A 23,894-nucleotide genomic window follows, 5' to 3' on the forward strand; every position below is an offset into this window, starting at 1 on the left:
TTCCTCCCTGGTCTCACCATTGAATACATTCTAAAGTATTTCTAAAATTTTGGCACAGAGTGCTTTTGTCCACCATGGCAGCTGAGTTCCGGGTTGAGAGTCCTGTGCATTTGCGGCTCCTTTGTACCAATGGGTAACAACGTTCGCTCTCTAAAGAGAAAAGCAGATGGACTTGAAAGGGATTTGCATGGAGTTTGTTGCCAAGCCACAGGTTACAGCGTCAGACATACACCATATTTCACTCGCAGCTTTTCAATATTTCATTGCAGATTCTCTTTTTCACATGCAGTAGTTATCAGCCCAAATCCTTTGAAACTTACATTTGGTGTCAGGAGCCCATTGCTATTTTACAGTGTAGGTACACAGTGTAACTGAGTGTCGCACCATGAGACATGCTGCACTTCAAGGCCCTATATTATATAGTATTCGGCAGCCTTCTTAAATTGTGCCGGATTAGGTAAAATTCATTTCATTCTCATTGCTGGTCCAGCTTACCAGTTTTCAAAGTCATCTTGAGCGGCCAGAATGCAAACTGGATTTAAGTGTGGTTGTCATGCTTGTGCCTTGTCAGAGTGCATGGAGACTGGGCTCAACATCTCCCCATGAACAGAGCTAGAGAGAGAGAGAGACATCCATCCTCCTCAGGCAGGGCTGAGGACCTCCTCTAGTTAGTATTGGACACAGCTTAAACTAGCTGCCCCATATACACAGGCGCAGGCTAACCACTCCATTACACAACATTCTCACAGTGGAGGACGCCTTTGATGAGGCTTTCAAACGTTCTCAAATGTGTCTTTTCATCTGTCACATTGGTCTTTATGTGGAGCAATTGGCAAAACTGTTTGACAGAAAGATTGTTTAGACGGTAGAGAACAATGGTTGTCATTGATGTCGACAGAGTAAATAATGGCCAAATTGACCACTTCTAATAGGCTAACTAACTACTTTATCACAAAACGAGGCCAGAGGAAATCACTTACAATGCAAATCACCGTTATTATCCCGGGACAAAATTAAACCATCCTGACCACTGGCTGAGATCAATAAATTGGATGTTCCTTCCCACTGCCACCCTGTAAGTGTCCTTCAATAGCAGCAGCCAGGCACAATGACACACTCCATTTCTTATCACACAAACAAGAAACAGCATGATATATCAACCAATCAAACAGAAAGAGCACAGTGCTGGGGCATCTTTCTTTTTCTTATTTAAATTGTATTCTAATTAGATGACACTGTGAAGACCATTCGTCATCGACCACATCAGCCAAATTGTGTCACAGTTATCTAGTAAATTATCTAATGAAATCAGACATTTGATACCTGTCTATTGAGTTGTCTTATTAAATTGTTTATTATTGAAGACGTTTATGGTGATGGATCTGCTTTCTGTTTTTTGTAGCATAGCAATGGATTGAAATAACTTTTTCTCTTAGTCCTGCTCATACACTATGCAGACAGTCAGTCACATGTGTGGTGTGAATGATCTGCTGCTAACCTCTTGCTATTGCATTGATTAAATTATCTGGCAGCAGTGACATATGCCTCTGGAGAACTCCCCAGCTAGCATAGTTGCTGACACACACAATCCTTTTCTGTGGATTGGCTATAAAATCCTCTGAGTCCCTACTCTAAGGGATATGCCGATTACTCACCCTGCTTTTCTAACATGCAACTCTATTCCATATATTTTTTCAGAGAGATAGAGGGAGGGAGTGAAGGAGGCAGTAAAAGAGGGAGAAATAAGGAATGATGGAGGGAAAAAGATGACACATACCAAATTGTAATATGTAATATCCAACAGATCAATTCAAGTCACATTGTCACACAGACCCACATAGAGTTGTAAGGCAACTTAAAATACTTTTCCTAAATCAAACTGTTTGTAATTAGTTTGCATGGTTAATTTCCTAACTGAAACAAGTTGGTTGGCATATCCCCAGACACTAGGCAAAATACAGTACATAAGTGTGGGTGAGCTTTAAAAGGACAGTGACACTGATGGCACCTCCGGACTAGTCTGCCTTCCCAGCGGCAACAAACCCTTTGGATGTGTTTCTCTACCTTGAATATCTCATTAGTATCATGCTTATGAGAATTACCCTCCAGGTTAGCTTGAAGAATATAGGTTCAGAGAGGTTTGATTTGTTTCAGAAAGCTTTGCTAGGGGCTCTGACAGTCTAGCATTGAAATGTGAAGAGTCAAACAACACCAATTACCAGGGAGATAATGAAGACATAAGCTAACAGAAACAGAAAGCCATCGAGAGTAAAGCACTCTTTGGACTTTATTCAACACAGAGACTCCAGTAACCTCTCAAAAGAATGTTGAGCCCAAACTGACTAGAGTTGAGGAATGCTGGATGTCGTAATGATTACAGAGAAGCATGCTCATAATCTTAATGAGAATAGACTAGCGCCTGAGGGGCTAGTGAATTTCAATAACACATCACTGATGTCAAATGCCAGTGAGCCTTAAGTGCTGTAACAAAACAAAAGCAAATCATTTAGATGCCATACAACCACAGACTGGATGGATAAAAAAGGTTTTCTATGAAGCAAAGCTCCGTTTCAGTATTTGTGCTGGAAGTGCAGTAGAGTATCACTCATAGAATATAACTCCTCATGAGAGTTCTGGAAAATAAACTTTACGTAATCACATAATCAATGGAGCTACACTTATCAGCGAATCAGAATAGTTGTTCAGGGACTACAGTCGCACATAATTCACACTCTAACTGATTGTGTCTTCACAGGAAACTGCTGTGGTGAAAACACACTATGATAATTGCCTGTGTTGAGAAGGGTTTTAGCTTAAACACATATCTTAAACAAACCAGTATTACACTTCCAGTACAATGTGCTATAATTCAGTCAATATCTGATCGATGTAAAAAAAAAAAAAAAAAACATTTGGAGTATTTTGGTACAACTGTTTTTTAAAACCTTTTTTATTTTTTTTACAATTTTGATGACCGTTGCTAATCTGAGCTGTAGAGGACATTCCTGCTTCAGCCACATCTGAGTTAATGCCCAATGGCTGGCCTCTACCTGCAGAGAGATCATCCTGGGATTGATGGGCACTCTCCAGCACCAGGCCCACTTCAGAGCCAGTTGATCAGATGAACTGCATCTTAATGAAAACCTGATGTGTTCGTGATGGAGACGGGATGCTCGTAATCTTGCATTCAATCTCTCCCCATAAACCCATCACAGCATTGAGCCACAAACTATAATTGCAGTCTGCTATCGCCCATTACTACTGGAGGTCACTCATAACAAATATTTTTCACCTTCACGATTTTGGTATGTGATAGGTTTCCTGCAGATTGACAGCCTATCATTTAGCTACTTGTGTTTTGAGCTGGCTGTTATATGTCCAAGTTGTCTCCAAGCCAACCATGTATTATCATATCATTTTGATTTGAAAAGTTCAGTAGAATAAATGCTCCAGCAGAAGTCACAAGGTTTATTTTTCTAATTACTTAACTTTGTTATTAAATAAATGAAAAGCATCATATTAATGCAACTTTGAAAATTGTCTTGCTGAATAAAAATTAGAAGCCTCCTTCCATCTTTATCAATAGGATACACCATTACAGCTTGCGTCATAATAGCCGCTGTCATAAATATTGATAATCAAGCAAGGACATGCTAACAATAATGAATAGGTCTAACAGGAACTAAGCCAAAAAAACAACACTTTGCCACTGAAATTGGTGCTGACGCACACAGTGACTTTTTGTGCACTGTATTCTTTTTTTCTTTTTTTTGTTCTTTTTTCTTTTTTCGATTATGGGGGGATGGATCAGCTTAATATTGCAGATAGATTGTATCTTCTATCAATGTAATTGTCTGCATCACTTCCAATCCCCCATGTTTTTTATATATATACTCCCCTTTATTACTTTTCAACCCCGCCATCCTTTCCCTACTTGGAGTAAATTAGTGAACAACAATGCCCAGGTCTCTACTTCCGGTCTATACTTACTATCTACACCTTATGGACACAGTTCATTTTACAATAAATACATTATATATATATATATATATATATATATATATATATATATATATATATATATATATATATATATATATATCTTTTTTTTTTGCTCCTGAAATTCTTCTACTCTCAACCTCTCCGATCATTTTCATGATGTCCATCCGGTTTGCTTCTATATGCCATATCTTTCTAACTCTGCTCTTTCCCAAAAACTCCCAACATACAACCTATATACTTATTATGGACACAGTATGCTTACATTATTAGCTATCTTTGTTATTAATTGTTGTCATTTGTTATTAGTCCCATCCTTCAACTCTATTCAATACCTCCCATCTATCTCTTAACACCATCCATATAGGATTTCTATTTGCCATATATATTTCAACCGTACTGTGATGTTTTACAAAAGTTCTGAACCTTTCTATTCTCATTGCTTCTACAGATTGTGAATTAAAAATAAACGTTTTTGCTAAAAGTATTATTATATTATTGATCGATTGACTATGACTTTTCAGATCACCCAGTAATGCTATCTGCAAGGTTAGGATATTGCAATCCTTTAGCCATTCCTGGACCTGTGTCCAAAAACGAGCTACAAATGGACAGAACCAAAACAAATGATCTAATGATTCTGTCTCTTCACAGCAAAATCTGCAGAGCTGGGAAGATTGTATCCCCAATATAAATAACATTCTATTGGTAGCAAGAATTTTATATAATAATTTAAATTGAAAGATTCAAATTTTTGAATCCGGTGTCGATTTGCGTGTCAGTTCATAAACACTATGCCATGATATCTCTTCCCAACTATTTTGCAATCTATATGGGACGGCTGTCAATCCTTTGGTCCTTAAGTGAAACTGATATACTTTTTTATTTATCACAGTTTTCCTTAACCAATTATGTTATTTAATGCAAGGCTGACAGACAAGTTCCTTACTTTCTCCCCCTTCCATTTTCCTCTTCCACTTTTGCGGTAAGGCTGCAATTATTTGGTTGTAATTTTTGGGTAGACCAGACATTTCCATATGTTTTTGTTAGCTGCATGTGCGACATAACTCCACCAGTCCTACCGATGATATCATTTACGAAGATTATACCTTTTTTAAACATTCTGTCAAAAAATAAAGGTTTTTTGTCAATTAGTATATTTGAATTTAACCACAATATTTGTTGCATTATTTGTTCTGTCGTTTCTGGAGGATTAAATTGAAATTGCAACCAACTTTCTATGGCTTGTTTTAGAAATAGTGATATTTGGGAGATTATTTTATTTTCAAATAACTGCAAATGAGTTGTTGTAATCTGAATAAAGAGAGAAAGGCCTTTCTTGAACATTGGGTGAGACAATCTTACTAATTTGCTTGAGAACCAGTTCGGATTTAAGTATAACTTTTGTATGACTGAAGCTTTTAGTGATAGGTCTAATGCTTTAATATTTAATAATTTCTGTCTTCCGAATTCATATTCATTATATAAATATGCCCTTTTAATTTTGTCTGGCTTGCCGTTCCAAATAAAATTGAATATTTTTTTCTCATATAATTTAAAAAACTGTTCGCTAGGCGTAGGCAAGACCATAAGCAAATAGGTAAACTGGGATAATACTAAAGAGTTAATCAGGGTGATTTTTCCACAAATTGACAGGTATTTTCCTTTCCATGGTAGTAAGATCTTATCTATTTTTGCTAACTTTCTATTAAAATGTATTGAAGTGAGATCATTTATTTCCTTTGGGATATGTATTCCGAGTATATCCACATCACCATCAGACCATTTTATTGGTAAACTACATGGTAATGTAAAAATTGTATTTTTTAGTGATCCAATATGTAATATAGTACATTTATCATAATTTGGTTGTAATCCAGAGAGGTTAGAAAATGTATCTAGATCCTCTATGAGGCTGTGGAGGGATTCTAGTTGTGAATTTAAAAGAAAACATGAATCATCAGCGTACAATGACACCTTTGTTTTTAAGCCCTGGATTTCTAATCCTCTGATATTATTATTGGATCTGATTTTAATTGCTAACATCTCGATGGCCACAATAAATAGATATGCCGATAGTGGACAACCTTGTTTCACTCCTCTTGACAGTTTAAAACTTTCTGAGAAATAGCCATTATTTACTATTTTACACCTAGGGTTACTATACATGATTTTGACCCATTTGATAAGAGATTCTCCAAAATTGAAATGCTCCAGGCATTTATATATAAACCCCAGTCGAACTTTATCAAATGCCTTTTCGAAGTCTGCTATGAATAGCAGGCCTGGTTTCCCATATTTTCCATAGTGTTCTATTGTTTCCAATACTTGCCTTATATTATCTCCAATGTATCTTCCATGTAAAAAACATGTCTGATTAGAATGAATAATGTCCGACAATACCTTTTTAATTCTATGCGCTATATATTTTGCTAGGATTTTTGCATCACAACACTGAAGTGTAAGGGGCCTCCAATTTTGTAAATGGACTGGATCTTTATATTTTCCACTTGTATCCTGTTTCAGTAATAATGAGATCAGACCTTCTTCTTGAGTGTCAGATAATCTACCATTTACATAGGAGTGGTTAAAACATGCTAATAACGGTCCTCTTAGTATATCAAAAAAAGGTTTGGTATACCTCGACTGGTATGCCATCCAACCCTGGAGTTTTCCCAGACTTAAAGTCTTTAATTGCATCCAGAAGTTCCTCCTCTGTAATTTCACCTTCACATGAGTCTTTCTGTGTGGCTGTTAATTTGACATTATCAATAGAAAAAAATCTCTACAATTAGCTTAGAGGAAATGGAGGCGACTGAAAAGAAAACATATGCTTAAAGTATTTTGTTTCTCCGTCAATTGTAGTTTTGACTCCGTCAATTGTAAACAGTTTCATTAAGTTATTTTTGGTAGCATTCCTATGTTGAATATTAAAAAAGAACTTTGTGTATTTTTCCCCATATTCCATCCAGTTTGCTTTATTTTTATAATATATTACACTTGATCTTTCTTGAATAAGTTTCTCCATTTCTTTTTTTTTTCCCTCTAATTTATTCTGAGCCTCTATGTTACAGTTTTTATTGTCATCTATCTGTTCTGTTAGACTTTCTATTTCCTTTCTTAGTATAAACTCTTTTGACCTAAATTGCTTTTGTTTTCGAGATTGCATGGCCTCTAAAGGCACATTTAAAGGTGTCCCATACAATAAGGGGATTCGCTGTACCAAAGTTATGTTGGAAAAAGTCAGTTAGAAATTCCTTTTTCTAATTATAAATAAATTATCATCCAATAGGCTTTGATTAAATTTCCAATATCCTCGCCCACGTGGAAATTCAGTAAGAGTAATGTGTATGCCTATTATACAGTGGGGGAAAAAAGTATTTAGTCAGCCACCAATTGTGCAAGTTCTCCCACTTAGAAAGATGAGAGAGGCCTGTAATTTTCATCATAGGTACATGTCAACTATGACAGACAAATTGAGAAAGAAAAATCCAGAAAATCACATTGTAGGATTTTTAATGAATTTATTTGCAAATTATGGTGGAAAATAAGTATTTGGTCACCTACAAACAAGCAAGATTTCTGGCTCTCACAGACCTGTAACTTCTTCTTTAGGAGGCTCCTCTGTCCTCCACTCTTTACCTGTATTAATGGCACCTGTTTTAACTTGTTATCAGTATAAAAGACACCTGTCCACAACCTCAAACAGTCACACTCCAAACTCCACTATGGCCAAGACCAAAGAGCTGTCAAAGGACACCAGAAACAAAATTGTAGACCTGCACCAGGCTGGGAAGACTGAATCTGCAATAGGTAAGCAGCTTGGTTTGAAGAAATCAACTGTGGGAGCAATTATCAGGAAATGGAAGACATACAAGACCACTGATAATCTCCCTCGATCTGGGGCTCAACGCAAGATCTCACCCCGTGGGGTCAAAATGATCACAAGAACGGTGAGCAAAAATCCCAGAACCACACGGGGGGACCTAGTGAATGACCTGCAGGGAGCTGGGACCAAAGTAAAAAAGCCTACCATCAGTAACACACTACGCCGCCAGGGACTCAAATCCTGCAGTGCCAGACGTGTCCCCCTGCTTAAGCCAGTACATGTCCAGGCCCGTCTGAAGTTTGCTAGAGTGCATTTGGATGATCCAGAAGGATTGGGAGAATGTCATATGGTCAGATGAAACCAAAATAGAACTTTTTGGTAAAAACTCAACTCGTCGTGTTTGGAGGACAAAGAATGCTGAGTTGCATCCAAAGAACACCATACCTACTGTGAAGCATGGGGGTGGAAACATCATGCTTTGGGGCTGTTTTTCTGCAAAGGGACCATGACGACTGATCCGTGTAAAGGAAAGAATGAATGGGGCCATGTATCGTGATATTTTGAGTGAAAACCTCCTTCCATCAGCAAGGGCATTGAAGATGAAACATGGCAGGGTCTTTCAGCATGACAATGATCCCAAACACACCCCGTGCAACGAATGAGTGGCTTCGTAAGAAGCATTTCAAGGTCCTGGAGTGGCCTAGCCAGTCTCCAGATCTCAACCCCATAGAAAATCTTTGGAGGGAGTTGAAAGTCCGTGTTGCCCAGCGACAGCCCCAAAACATCACTGCTCTAGAGGAGATCTGCATGGAGGAATGGGCCAAAATACCAGCAACAGTGTGTGAAAACCTTGTGAAGACTTGCAGAAAACGTTTGACCTGTGTCATTGCCAACAAAGGGTATATAACAGTATTGAGAAACTTTTGTAATTGACCAAATACTTATTTTCCACCATAATTAGCAAATAAATTCATTAAAAATCCTACAATGTGATTTTCTGGATTTTTTTTCCTCAATTTGTCTGTCATAGTTGACGTGCACCTATGATGAAAATTACAGGCCTCTCTCATCTTTTTAAGTGGGAGAACTTGCACAATTGGTGGCTGACTAAATTATTTTTTTCCCCAGTGTATATATATCTATATAACTATTTTAAAAAAATTATGCATATCCTATTTTCCATCATTATCAATTAATATGCGTAATAATGTCGGCAGTTCACGCGTAGGATTCTAACATATAACCCGGATTGCCATTGTATTACATTTAATTCATTGACAAGCAATTATTATCCTAGCAAATAATTCCCGTGGTCCATCCCATACCCCCCCTCCCCCCCAACATCCCCACCCCCCCACAACAGATGCCAGACTAGCGTATTCTTAAATATTTGTTTATACTCTGATGCTGCACCAAACACCAATGAAAAACCAGTGTATGCATTCCGACAATCAACAAATGTGATGCTCCAGCATTTGTGAGCCCCTTAAAACATAATTTACATGTCAGAAATGTGCATTGGTTTTTGTTTTGTTCTGGTATTGATGTATGCATAGACACATTTCGGAGTATAGAGATTGGTTCCACTGAGGTGAAAGGATGGTACTGTTTCTATTACCATGTGTCTAAGCTAAATCCCTTATCGACGCAGGCAATTATCACAGTGTGTTTTCGCCACAGAAGTTAATTTGCTAAAGTTTGCTGTGAAGACAAAATCCATTCGAGCGTAAATGATATGAGACTGTAGTCCCTAAACAACTATTCTGATTCGGTGATAAGTGGAGCTCCATTGATTATGTGATTATGTAAAGAGCAGTTATATTCTATGAGTGATACTGTACTGCACTTCCAGTACAATATCAGTACTGCCAGTACTGCAGTACTGTTTGTACTGCTAGAATCTTGACTGGAACCAAAAAATGTGATCATATTACTCCAGTGGTAGCCTCTTTACACTGGCTTCCTGTTAAGGCTAGGGCTGATTTCAAGGTTTTACTGCTAACCTACAAAGCATTACATGGACTTACTCCTACCTATCTCTCTGATTTGGTCCTGCCGTACATACCTACACATACACTACGGTCACAAGACGCAGGCCTCCTTATTGTCCCTAGAATTTCTAAGCAAACAGCTGGAGGCAGGGCTTTCTCCCATAGAGCTCAATTTTTATGGAATGGTCTGCCTATGCATATGAGAGACGCAGACTCGGTCTCAACCTTTAAGTCTTTACTGAAGACTTATTTATTCAGTAGGTCCTATGATTGAGTGTAGTCTGGCCCAGCGGTGCAAAGGTGAATGGCAAGGCACTGGAGTGACGAACCGCCATTGCTGTTCTAGCCTGGCCGGCTCCCCTCTCTCCACTGGGATTCTCTGCCTCCGACCCTATTACGGGAGCTGAGTCACTGACTTACTAGTGCTCTCCCATGCCGTCCCTATGAGGGCTGCATCACGTCGTGCCAGGCTTTTTTTGTTATACTCGACTTGAGTGGGCTGAGTCACTGACGTGATCTTCCTGTCTGGTTTTGTGCCCCCTCAGGCTTGTGCGGTGGGGGAGATCTTTGTGGGCTATACTCAGCTTTTTCTTAGGGTAGTAAGTTGGTGGTCTGTTGATATTTCTTAAGTGGTGTGGGGTTATCGTCGGACAGGGTCACAGTGTCCCTCGAACCCCCTTGTCTCAGTCTCTAGTATCTATGCTGCAATAGTCTATGTGCCGGGGGGCTAGGGTCAGTCTGTCCTATCTGGTATAATTTGCCTGTCTTATCTGGTGTCCTGTGTGAATTTAAGTATGCTCCCTCAAATTCTCCCATCTCTCTCTCTCTCTCTCTCTCTCTTTCTCTCTCTCTCTCTTTCTCCCCTCCCGGAAGACCTGAGCCCTAGGACCATGCCTCAGGACTACCTGGCCTGACGACTCCTGGCTGTACCCGTCCCCAGTCCACCTGGTCGTGCTGCTGATCCAGATTCTGCTTTTTTGCCTGCGGCTTTGGAACCCTGACCTGTTCACCGGATGTGCTATCTTGTCATCCTGCTGCTCCAGTTTAAACTGTTCTGCCTGATGCTATGGAACCCTGGCCTATTCACCGGACATGCTACCTTGTCCCAGACCAGCTGTTTTCGACCCTCTCTCTCCCTCCCTCTCTACCGCACCTGCTGTCTCGACATCTGAATGCTCGGCTATGAAAAGCCAACTGACATTTACTCTTGAGGTGCTGACCTGTTGCACCCTCTACAACCAGTGTGATTATTATTTGACCCTGCTGGTCATATAAGAACGTTTGAACATCTTGAAGAATGATCTGGCCTTAATGGCCATGTACTCTTATAATCTCCTCCCGGCACATCCAGAAGAGGACTGGTCACCCCTCAGTGCCTGGTTCTAGGTTTCTTCCTATGTTCCTGCCTTTCTAGGGAGTTTTTCCTAGCCACCGTGCTTCTACATCTGCAATGCTTACTATTTTGGGGTTTAGGCTGGGTTTCTGTATAAGCACTTTGACATCTGCTGATGTAAAAAGGGCTTTATAAACAAATGAAATTGATTGATTTGATTGATAATTTATTTTACTGGCACGGACAAATTCAGAGATTTTGGTGGGAATTCAGGTATTCAATTTATTGTCAAATGTCACTTTTGTTTTCTTAGAATGCACTCATATAAATAAATGTTCTATTGGTATGAGGTGTTTTTTTTATTTTTTTATGTTAAAATAAAGGCAATTATATGTGCCTAGATATTGCCTGCGTAAATACAATGGTGTATTTGCATATCTGAATCGATTAACATAAAGGAGTGAAACAGGGCTGCAACCACCAAAAGCTTGCCCTATCTAGGCCTTCCTGCACTAACCTGTGCTGTCTAGACTGCCTCATTAATTACTGTTGTTGTCATGTTCTGTTGCATAATTCAACAAGTGTGTCAATGGCAGGATACCCTCGGATTAAAAATCTTGGCTGTAGATTATACCTACAGTGCCTTCAGAAAGTATTCACACCCCTTGACTTTTTCCATATTTTGTAGTGTTACAGCCTGAATTTAAAATGGATTAAATAATAATGAGATTTTTGTCACCTGGCTAAATGGAATTATGTTTTTTGAAAATTTTACAAATTAATTAAAAATGAAAAAATGAAATGTCTTCAGTCAATAAGTATTCAACCCCTTTGTAATGGCAAGCCTAAATAAGTTCACTAGTAAAAATGTCCTTAACAAGTCACATAATAAGTTGCAGGGACTCACTCAGTGAGCAATAATAGTGTTAAACATGATTTTACCTCATCTCTGTACCCCACACATAGTCAAGTCCCTCAGTCAAGCAGTGAATTTCAAACACAGATTCCACAAAGACCAGCGAGGTTTTCCAATGCTCGCAAAGAAGGGCACCTATTGGTACATGGGTAAAAAAAAATGCAGACAAAGAATATCCCTTTGAGCATGTTTAAGTTATTAATTACACTTTTGATGGTGTATCTATACAATAAGTCACAACAAAGATACAGGTGTCCTTCCTAACTCAGTTGCCAGAGAGGAAGGAAACTGCACATGGATTTCACCATGAGACCAATGTTGACTATAAAACAGTTATAGAGTTTAATGGCTGTGATAAGAGAAAACTGAGGATGAATCAACAACATTGTAGTTACACCCCAATGAAAAGAAGGAAACCTGTACAGAATAAAAAAATATTCCCAAACACATATTCTGTTTGCAACAATAATACTGCAAACAATTTGGCAAAGCAATTACATTTTGTCCTGAATACAAAGTGTTATGTTTGGGGCAAATCCAATACAAGACATTACTGAGTACCACTCTCCATATTTTAAATAATGGTGGTGGCTGCATCATGTTATGGGTATGCTTGTAATAATTAAACACTGGGGAGTTTATCAAGATAAAAAAGAAATGGAATAGAACTAAGCACAGGCAAAATCCTAGAGGAAAACCTGGCTTGGGGGTAGAAGCTGTGCAGAAGCGTTTTGGACCTAGACTTGGCGCGCCAGTATTGCTTGCCATGCGGTAGCAGAGAGAACAGTCTATGACTAGGGTGGCAGGAGTCTTTGGCAATTTTTAGGGCCTTCCTCTGACAGCGCCTGGTACAGAGTTCCTGGATGGCAGGAAGCTTGGCCATACCAGGCGGAGGCCAAGCAGTTGCCATACAAGGTGGTGATGCAACCGGTCAGGATGCTCTCGATGGTGCAGCTGTATAACTTTTTGAGGATCTGAGGACCCCATGCCAAATCTTTTCAATCTCCTGAGGGGGAATAGGCATTATCGTGCCCTCTTCACGACTGTCTTGGTGTGTTTGGACCATGATAGTTTGTTGGTGATGTGGACACCTAGGAACATGAAGCTCTCAACCTGTTCCACTACAGCCCCTTCGATGAGAATGAGGGTGTGCTCAGTCCTCTTTTTTTTTCCTGTAGTCCACAATCATCTCCTTTGTCTTAATCACGTTGAGGGACAGGTTGCTGTCCTGGCACCACACTGCCAGGTCTCTGACCTCCTATAGGCTGTCTCATCGTTGTCGGTGATCAGGCCTTCCACCGTTGTGTTGTTGGCAGACTTAATGATGGTGTTGGAGTCGTGCTTGGCCATGCAGTCATGGGTGAACAGGGAGTACAGGAGGGGTCTAAGCACGCACCCCTAAGGGGCCCCCATGTTGAGGATCAGCATGTCAGATGTATTGTTGCCTACCCTTACCACCTGGGGGTGGCCCGTCAGGAAGTCCAGGATCCAGTTGCAGAGGGAGGTGTTTAGTCCCAGGGTCCTTAGCATAGTGATGAGCTTTGAGGGCACTATGGTGTTGAACGCTGAGCTGTAGTCAATGAACAGCATTCTCAAGTAGCTGTACCTTTTGTCCAGGTGGGAAAGGGCAGTGTTGAGTGCAATTGATATTGCGTAATCTGTGGATCTGTTGGGGCGGTATGCTAATTGGAGTGGATTCAGGGTTTCTGGGATGATGGTGTTGATGTGAGCCATGACCAGCCTTTCAAAGCACTTCATAGCTACAGACGTGAGTGCTAAGGGTCGGTAGTCATTTAGGCAGGTTACCTTGGTGTTCTTGGGCACAGGGACTATGGTGGTCTGCTTGAAACATGTAGGTATTACAGACTCGGCCAGGGCAAGGTTGAAAATGTCCGTGAAGAAACTTGGCAGTTTAAAAGTCTTACTCACATCGGCTACGGCGAGCGTGATCACACAGTCATCTGAAACAGCTGGTGCTCTCATGCATGCTTCAGTGTTGCTTGCCTCGAAATGTGCAAATAAGTTGTTTAGCTCATCTGGTAGGCTTGTGTCACTAGGTAGCTCGCCGCTGGGCTTCCCTTTGTAGTCCATAATAGTTTGCAAGCCCTTTCACATCCGACGAGCATCTGAGCCGGTGTAGTAGGATTCAATCGTAGTACTGTATATACGCTTTGCCTGTTTGATGGTTCGTCTGAGGGCATAGCGGGATTTCTTATAAGCGTTCGGGTTAGAGTCCCGCTCCTTGAAAGCCTTTAGCTCAGTGTAATCCATGGTTTCTGGTTGGGGTACGTACGGTCACTGTGGGGACAACGTCATTGATGCATTTATTGATAAAGCCGGTGACTGATGTGGTATAGTCCTCAATGCCATCGGATGAGTCCCGGCATATATTTCAGTCTGTGCTAGCAAAACAGTCCTGTATCTTACCGTCTGCGTCATCTGACCACTTCTGAATTGAGCGAGTCACTGGTACTTCCTGTTTAGTTTTTGCTTGTAAGCAGGAATCAGGAGGATAGAATTATGGTCAGATTTGCTAAATGGAGGGCGAGGGAGAGCTTTGTACGCGTCTCTGTGTCTGGAGTAAAGGTGGTCTAGAGTTTTCTTTCCTCTGGTTGCACATGTAATATGCTGGTAGAAATGTGGTAGAACGGATTTAAGTTTCCCTGCATTAAAGTCCCTGGCCACTAGGAGCGCCGCCTCTGGATGTGCATTTTCTTGTTTGCTTATGGCTTTACACAGCTCGTTGAGTGCGGTCTTAGTGTCAGCATCGGTTTGTGGTGGTAAATAGACAGCTACGAAAAATATAGATGAAAACTCTCTTGGTAAAATAGTCTACAGCTTATCGTGAGATACATTACCTCAGGCGAGCAAAACCTTGAGACTTCCTTAATATTTGATTTTGCGCACCAGCTGTTATTGACAAATAGACACAGACCGACACCCCTTGTCTTACCGGAGGCAGCTGTTCTGTCTTGCTGATGCACGAAAAAACCAGTCAACTGTATATTAAACATGTCATCGTTCAGCTACGACTCGGTAAAACATAAGATATTACAGTTTAAATGTCCCGTTGGTAGGATAGTCCTGAATGGAGTTCATCCAGTTTATTCTCCAATCATTGCACGTTGGCCAATAGGACGGATGGTAGAGGCGAGTTACCCACTTGCCAATGAATTCTAACAAGGCAACCAGACCTGCGTCCCCTGTATTGACATCTGGTCCGGTATCTGGAGTAAATCCTTTGCGTCCGACTCATTAAAGAAAGAATCTTCATCCAGTTCGAGGTGAGTAATCGCTGTTCTGATATCCAAAAGCTCTTTTCAAAAGCTCTAAGTTACAAACATCGTGAAAGAAATACACAAAATAGCACAATTTGTTAGCAGCCGGTAAAACGGCAGCCATCTCCTCTGGTGCCATTCTAATATCAATGGTGTGAAAAGCTCTTAGAGACTTACCCAGAAAGACTCACAGCTGTAATGACTGCCAAAGGTGCTTCTACAAAGTATTGACTCAGGGGTGTGAACACTTTATAAAAAAAAAAAGATCAAACATTTCTAAAAACATGTTTTCACTTTGTCATTATGGGGTATTGTGTGTAGATGGGTGAGAGAAAAAAAATATTTAATCCATTTTTAATTCAGGCTGTAACACAACAAAATGTGGAATAAAACAAGGGGTATGAATACCTTCTGAAGGGACTGCATCTATACATACTTTACATTGTTTGAGAGATAGTATCACTATAATCCCAGTGTTCATTTTCGGAAGTTGCTCTCATTTCATAGAATCTAATTTCTACACAATTCTACTGTATTCAACTATTATTTTTAAAAATTCCACAAAAAAAGAACACCCATAAAAATAAAGGTATCTTTTTTCTCTTTCTTGTGATGTACGTTTTCGAGATGATGCATTAAATCCCAGACAAAGCTTTAGTGTTCTTATAGATGCAACGGAAAGACAATGTATTCCATTGAGCCCATTTCAGCCATTGCCGGTGTGAGTGTGTTTGACAGGTAATTACAAACATTTCCACGATCGTAACGTTTACTGGAAAAACGACAGGCACAAGTAAGAGTATGAAAGAGTCACAGGAGTAAAATGAAAGCAATCAATCCAGCGATGTTTAAGTGACAAGTGGATTTTGTATCCCTCAAAACACAGGAAAAAGACAGATTCTCAGGTGGGCAGAAAATGTGCGTTGCTATGCAGATACAGGGGCCCCAAGCACTTTACAGCAGCTCTGATTGCTAACACACTAGTCATTCACACTCCAGTTTAATTAAGGTGCTTTGCAATTGGGGTTTAGGGGGATTTAGCCCCGTAGATTACTCTCGAGGTGTGGCACAGAGTCCGGTTCTGGTTTCCAACCTCCGAGTCAGCCTGAATACACTGTAGCTACTCCTCCCTAGATCCAACCTCATACAAATGTCTGTTCTCAATCTGCAACAGGATAAGTTCATTGTTTTACATCACCCCGTTGGCCCTCCTTAGCTTCCCGGCTGAGTTTGGGTTGTGGTTAAATCACACTTCCTCCTCTCCTCTCCCGTTTTTCTCCCGCAGCTCTTTTTCCAGTAGACCTAGTAGACACCTATCCGCAACTTCCATGTCTCATTCCTTAAGTACCCTATAATTTGGGCTTCTCATTGGCAGCGTTAATTGGCTGTGGATCCGTGGCAGTGGGAGGTGGATACATATGTGGGGATGAGGAGGATGCAGGGGGCTTGAGGTTCACTGTGGCAACTGCCTTAATTAGGGGGACAATACAGGCATGTCCCTGTGTTGGCTGCTCAAAGTAGCTCTTTGCCATGGCAGCATGGAGGCAGACCAGTTATTTTCCTGATTGCATGCTGCAAGGTAGGACACCTTTGACCCCCCCTTTGTACAATGGAAGCATATAATTATCTCCGCCGAGTGACTCTCAGGGAAAAAGAGTGCTCAAATTAACTTGTCAAACAAAGGAATATTACATATTACAACGGAAAGATAGATGAACTGTTGATATGACAGTAATGACTGAGCTGGGATATTATCGTAAATAAGGACTGATTTGGGGGGAAAGTAAAACTGAGCCTCTGCACTTTTTATTTACAGTAAAAGTGACCTCTGATTTCACTTTTTTAATTAATCCATTTCTCGAGGAATGAAAAACACATATATCATATAAATTAGATGTTATTATAATTTGAGGAAAGCTTTCTACAGAAGTTAAGCACCATGAAATTTAAGTCTATTAACGATCATAATGTAACAAACTGATCCATCATAGTTTTATCATCTTTTAATTATAATTCCAATTGAGTGAGGATACATTTTTGGGATAGAGCGATTCATATCAGTTGAAACATGGCTCCCTAATCAGCAGATAGTGATTGCCTTCTCTGTTGTGCATTATAAGTGGGAGCTTAATAATTGCCTTGCTGGATTCTAGTCACATGTTCGCTCACAGCATATCACCCAACTCCAGGGCATATACCATTTGGCGAGGGCATGGTGACACAAAAGGAAAATGGTGATAACATAAGGCAAGCCCAAAAATGAAATCCAGACATTCAACAGAGGCCTAGAAAAGATTTATGTGAATGCCAATTAATTCTATGTGATTGGTTGTAACCCTGGGTTCCTGGGGCATGGGCCATGACTTCAGTACATCCTTATTCTGAACCAGGAAGAGATCTAATAGATATCACTGATATGCAGTACAGTACAAGCTGCAGTATACCCAGTCTGAAATAAAAGATAAAACTATAAATAAAGCTAATTGGATTCAGAAGGAAGCCAGAAGACAGATGGAGAGGAGGAAGTATATTGAAGTCAATATTAGCTGACGATGGAAACCCTGATGGCATGAAAAGTCTGCACTTATGACAGTACTATTCCAACTTGGCCTTGATGTATCATATATTAGGCATTCCAACTTTACTTTTGTCGTTAGTAGAAAAATGTATTGAGGGTATGTAGGCTAGCGTGATTCTCATCTGTTTCATGTTGTCCTCTGAAATACCTCTGGGGTCTATGTTTTATTCAACATAGACAGCACACACATATTGATGGCATCTAATCATTAAAAACCTTATGCATAAGACATTGGCTGATTTAAACGGTGCTAGAAAAGAGCACGGAGCTCAATTCCCCCGGAATTCCAAAGTGTCGCCGGATGCACATGCATTTCATTTCATTTTGTGCATTGATAACACCTCAGTGCACTTCCAGAGGAGGATAAAGCACCAGGCAGCATCCTTAGGGTGTGTGTCCTGGTTTCATGGACAGACAGAAAGCGACAGAGAGAGAGAGAGATAGAGAGAGAGCGAGGGAAAGAAAGGGAAAGGGAGAGCAAAAGGGGGGGGAGGGCATGAGAAAGGGGAGAGAGAGAGAGAGAGAGAGAGAGAGAGAGAGAGAGAGAGAGAGAGAGAGAGAGAGAGAGTATTTTAGACTTTCAACTGCTGCAGTTTGAGTGGAGGGTAATTGACAGATTTGTCCCCTGTGTGTCAACTTAATCCATGCATGCCTAAAAGTGGCAGTGGAGGTGACAGGGCCACAAGGATTTTCCTCGTGTGTATCTGTCAACGCAGCCAGGCCTCAATAGCTTGGGCCCCTGCCAGTGCTTAACTCATCTGCAGGGCTGCCTGCTTCCTTACTTTCTAAATTATGCATAATGTTGCATAGCTGATCAGTTCAAATCACCGGCACCACACAGTGAGTAAGCAACTTTCTGCTTAGAACAGTACGTTAAGTAGAAATCAGTTGCAGGAGGTATTTATGAGTATTTGTAAAACCCTTAAGCGTGATTGTAATGCTCATCAAAATTGACTGTGCTAATCGAGAATCTGGCACTGCAGTCGAACGTGTTCATGCCTCAGATCTTAACATCCACAAACATGTTTTCCCTGATTTCATGTCCTTCAAAAGACATTCAGCACCTACAGCAATGAAACAGGAAGCTATGTTTATACCACATTGTGCATCAGCATTTTTTGTCAATACACAGGTATCATTCAGATATTTGTATTTATTAAGGATCACCATTAACTGTTGCCAAGGCAGCAGCTACTCTTCCTGGGGTCCAGCAACATTAAGGCAGTTATATACAATTTAAATATTTACATGACATTACATTTCATAACACTTTTCACAACACATTAAGTGTGTTCCCTCAGGCCACTACTTTACTACCACATATCTACAATACAAAATCCATGTGTACGTGTGTGTAGAGCGCGTCTTATCATGTGTATGTGTGTATGTGACTGTGTGTGTGTGTCTCTTCACAGTCCCAGCTGTTCCATAAGGTGTATTTATATCTGTTTTTTAAATCTGATTCTACTGCTTACATCAGTTACCTGATGTGGAATAGAATTCCATGTAGCCATGGATCTATGTAGTATTGTGCGCCTCCCATAGTCTGTTCTTGACTTGGGTATTGTGAAGAGACCTTTGGTGGCATGTCTTGTGGGGTATGCATTGGTGTCCGAGCTGTGTGCTAGTAGTTTAAACAGACACCTCGGTGCATTCAGCATGTCAACATTTCTTACAAAAACAAGTAGTGATGAAGTCAATCTCTCCTCCACTTTGAGCCATGAGAGGTCTACATTCATATTATTAATGTTAGCTCTCTGTGTACACCCAAGGGCCAGCCGTGCTGCCCTGTTCTGAGCCAATTGTAATTTACGAGGTCCCTCTTTGTGACACCTGACCACACGACTGAACAGTAGTCCAGGTGCGACAAAACTAGGGCCTGTAGGACCTGCCTTGTTGATAGTGTTGTTAAAAAGCAGAGCAGTGCTTTGCTTTATTATGTACAGACTTCTCCCCATTTTAGCTACTGTTGTATCAACATGTTTTGACCATGACAGTTAAAATCCAGGGTTAACCCAAGCAGTTTATTCACTTCAACTTGCTCAATTTCCACATTATTTATTAGGTTTAGGGTTTAGTGAATGATTTGTCCCAAATACAATGCTTTTAGTTTTTGAAATATTTGGACTAACTTATTCCTTGCCACCCATTCTGAAACTAACTGCAGCTCTTTGTTAAGTGATTTCACTCACTGTAGTAGCTGACGTGTATAGTGTTGAGTCATCCGCAGACTTTACTCAAAGCCAGTGGCATGTCATTAGTAAAGATTGAGAAAGGTAAGGGGCCTAGACAGCTGCCCTGGGGAATTCCTGATTCTAACTGGATTATGTTGGAGAGGCTTCCATTAAAGAGCACCCTCTTTGTTCTGTTAGACAGGTAACTCTTTATCCACAATATAGCAGGGGATGTAAAGCCATAACACATACGTTTTTCCATCAGCAGACTATGATCGATAATGTCAAAAGCCGCACTGAAGTCTAAAACAACAGCTCCCATCAATTTCTCTCAACCAATCATCAGTCATTTGTGTAAGTGCCGTGCTTGTTGAATGTCCTTCCCTATAAGCGTTCTGAACGTCTGTTGTGAATTTGTTTACAGTAAAATAGCATTTTTTCAAAAGATTACTAAGGGTTGGTAACAGGCTGGTTGGTCGGCTATTTGAGCCAGTAAAGGGGGCTTTACTACTCTTGGGTATCGAAATTACTTTTGCTTCCCTCCAGGCCTGAGGGCACACACTTTCCAGTAGGCTTAGATTGAATATATGGCAAATAGGAGTGGCAATATCGTCCGCTATTATCCTCAGTAATTTTCCATCCAAGTTGTCAGACCCTGGTGGCTTGTCATTGTTGATAGACAACAATAATTGTTTCACTTAAGCTAGACTTATTTGCCATTCCTTTTGCCTCAGCCCTCTCAACCATACAATTTTTTAATTCCTCATCAACCCATGGGGATTTAACAGCTTTTACAGTAATTTTCTTAATGAGTGCATGCTTATTAGTAACTGGAATAAGCAGTTTCATAAATGTGTCAAGTGCAGCGTCTGGTTGCTCCTCATTACATACCACAGACCAACAAATATTATTTACATCAACAACATATTAATTTTCCTAGATATGGCTACTATATTGTGATCACTACATCTGATTAGTAAAGATGTGATCAAAACATGTTGATGATTTCATTCATGTGCTGTTTGTAACTACCCTGGTAGGTTGACCTGAACCAGGTTGCAGGCACTGGTTACAGTTTGAAGCTTTTTCTTGAGTGGGCAGCTTGATGAAAGCCAGTCAATATTTAAATCACCCAGAAAATATACCTCTCTGTTGATATCACATACATTATCAAGCATTTCACACATGTTATCCAGATACTGACTGTTAGCACTTGGTGGTATATTGCAGCTTCCCACAGGAATGGGCTTTAGGTGAGGCAGACGAACCTGTAGCCATATTACTTCAACAGTATTTAACATGAGATCCTGTCTAAGCTTTACAGTAATGTGGTTGTGAATATAAACAGCAAGCCTCCACCATTGGCATTTCTGTCTTTTCTGTAGATGTTATAACCATGTATTGCTACCACTGTATCATCAAAGGTATTATCTAAGTGAATTTCAGAAATTTTCAGAATATGAATGTCATCCGTTACTAGCAATTTATTGATTTAATGAACCTTGTTTCTTAAGCTACATATGTTAATATGGGCTATTTTTAGCACTTTTTTGGGATGTTGGATTGTTTTCATTGCTTTACTGGGAAGCTTAGCTGAAGTAGACATGTTCATGTTATTTATGTTAGCGAAGGGTGAGCTGCAACAGTGGACTTCCTACTAGGCCTCAGTGTTCATAGGCACATGATTACATACATACATACAATAGCTGTAGGACAGTTAGAGGGACATAAATTAAGTTACTTACATTGTGTCTACCAACCCACATGGGATAATGTACATTTGCTGAAGCATTATGACAGCTCAGCGACACAATAGTAGGGATTAACTGAGCTGGGCTTGGGTCATTGTATCAGCACAGCCTTATAATGATGTAAAAGGATCCAGGAATCCAAATTATTTGGGTGGATCCCATCCTTCTTATAAAACTAGCTTTGTTTCCAGAAGGTATCAAAATTGTCAATAAATGTTACACCCACAAAGCTGCAATAGTCACGTACAGTGGGGAAAAAAAGTATTTAGTCAGCCACCAATTGTGCAAGTTCTCCCACTTAAAAAGATGAGAGAGGCCTGTAATTTTCATCATAGGTACACGTCAACTATGACAGACAAAATGAGAAAAAAAATCCTGAAAATCATATTGTAGGATTTTTTATGAATTTATTTGCAAATTATGGTGGACAATAAGTATTTGGTCAATAACAAAAGTTTCTCAATACTTTGTTATATACCCTTTGTTAGCAATGACACAGGTCAAACGTTTTCTGTAAGTCTTCATAAGGTTTTCACACACTGTTGCTGGTATTTTGGCCCATTCCTCCATGCAGATCTCCTCTAGAGCAGTGATGTTTTGGGGCTGTCGCTGGGCAACACGGACTTTCAACTCACTCCAAAGATTTTCTATGGGGTTGAGATCTGGAGACTGGCTAGGCCACTCCAGGACCTTGAAATGCTTCTTACGAAGCCACTCCTTCGTTGCCTGGGCGGTGTGTTTGGGATCATTGTCATGCTGAAAGACCCAGCCACGTTTCATCTTCAATGCCCTTGCTGATGGAAGGAGGTTTTCACTCAAAATCTCACGATACATGGCCCCATTCATTCTTTCCTTTACACGGATATGTCGTCCTGGTCCCTTTGCAGAAAAACAGCCCAAAAGCATGATGTTTCCACCCCCATGCTTCACAGTAGGTATTACCTATTGCAGATTCAGTCTTCCCAGCCTGGTGCAGGTCTACAATTTTGTTTCTGGTGTCTTTTGACAGCTCTTTGGTCTTGGCCATAGTGGAGTTTGGAGTGTGACTGTTTGAGGTTGTGGACAGGTGTCTTTTACACTGATAACAAGTTCAAACAGCTGCCATTAATACAGGTAACGAGTGGAGGACAGAGGAGCCTCTTAAAGAAGAAGTTACAGGTCTGTGAGAGCCAGAAATCTTGCTTGTTTGTAGGTGACCAAATACTTATTTTCCACCATAATTTGCAAATAAATTCATTAGAAATCCTACAATGTGATTTTCTGGATTTTCTTTTTTCAATTTGTCTGTCATAGTTGACGTGTACCTATGATGAAAATTACAGGCCTCTTTCATCTTTTTAAGTGGGAGAACTTGCACAATTGGTGGCTGACTAAATACTTTTTCCCCCACTGTAGCCAGTTATGGAGGGCTAAAAGTCTGCTGAAATGTTCAATGCCACAATTTAGGGAGGGCACAGGGCCAGCCATTATTGGGCATTTGTTGGTCTCAAGCAGTGACCCAATCAGTTCTTTAAAATCCATCTTCAGCTGTTCTGAGCTGCCCTTCATAATGTAATTGAATCCCACATGAACTATGATAGTCTCAATTTCCTGATGCAGGTTTAAAATGCTTGGTAGCAGCTTGTTGATGTCCTGTACTTGTGCTCCTGAATAGCACAACGTTTTTGCTCCTGGGACTGAGACATTTCTCACCATTGAACTGCCCAATACAATGGCCAGAGAAAGGGATGGAGGAATCCTTCCATTCCTACCCCTCACACAATTTGTGGAACCTTTCAAGGGCCTACAAGAAGCAGGATAGCGTACGCCTAAAGCTCCCGGCGATAGGTCCTAACCTCGCACAGCAGGAAGAGCCCCTTGAGATCCAGAGAGAGGGAAAGGCGCCGAACTCGATGACAAAGCCGCTGTTGGAGTCAACGTAGTTGGAGGCAGCACAGCTGTCTCAGACACAGGCAGTCGCTGCGATGAAGGCACAGGTAGAGCAGGCACGAGGGCGGCGAAGCTATTCTTCATGTCGATCTGCTCCGGACCTCTCTCAGACAATC

At 40.5% G+C, this 23,894-nt stretch overlaps 1 protein-coding gene across 1 annotated transcript in view; it reads left to right on the top strand.

Annotated features, from left to right (window-relative positions):
* LOC311107301 (uncharacterized protein) overlaps positions 1-11,466 on the top strand; it is a 190,270-nt gene extending 178,804 nt beyond the window's left edge. Inside the window, exon 5 of the mRNA XM_084149786.1 lies at positions 10,693-11,466. Within this exon, the coding sequence (XP_084005912.1) occupies positions 10,693-10,733 (41 nt within the window). The 3' untranslated portion in view covers positions 10,734-11,466. The remainder of the gene's footprint in view (positions 1-10,692) is intronic.
* Positions 11,467-23,894: the final 12,428 nt, after the last annotated feature.

The sequence above is a fragment of the Coregonus lavaretus genome (genome assembly GCF_964263955.1).
Source record: "Coregonus lavaretus genome assembly, chromosome: 32".
In the NCBI taxonomy this organism is placed as follows: Eukaryota; Metazoa; Chordata; class Actinopteri; order Salmoniformes; family Salmonidae; genus Coregonus; species Coregonus lavaretus.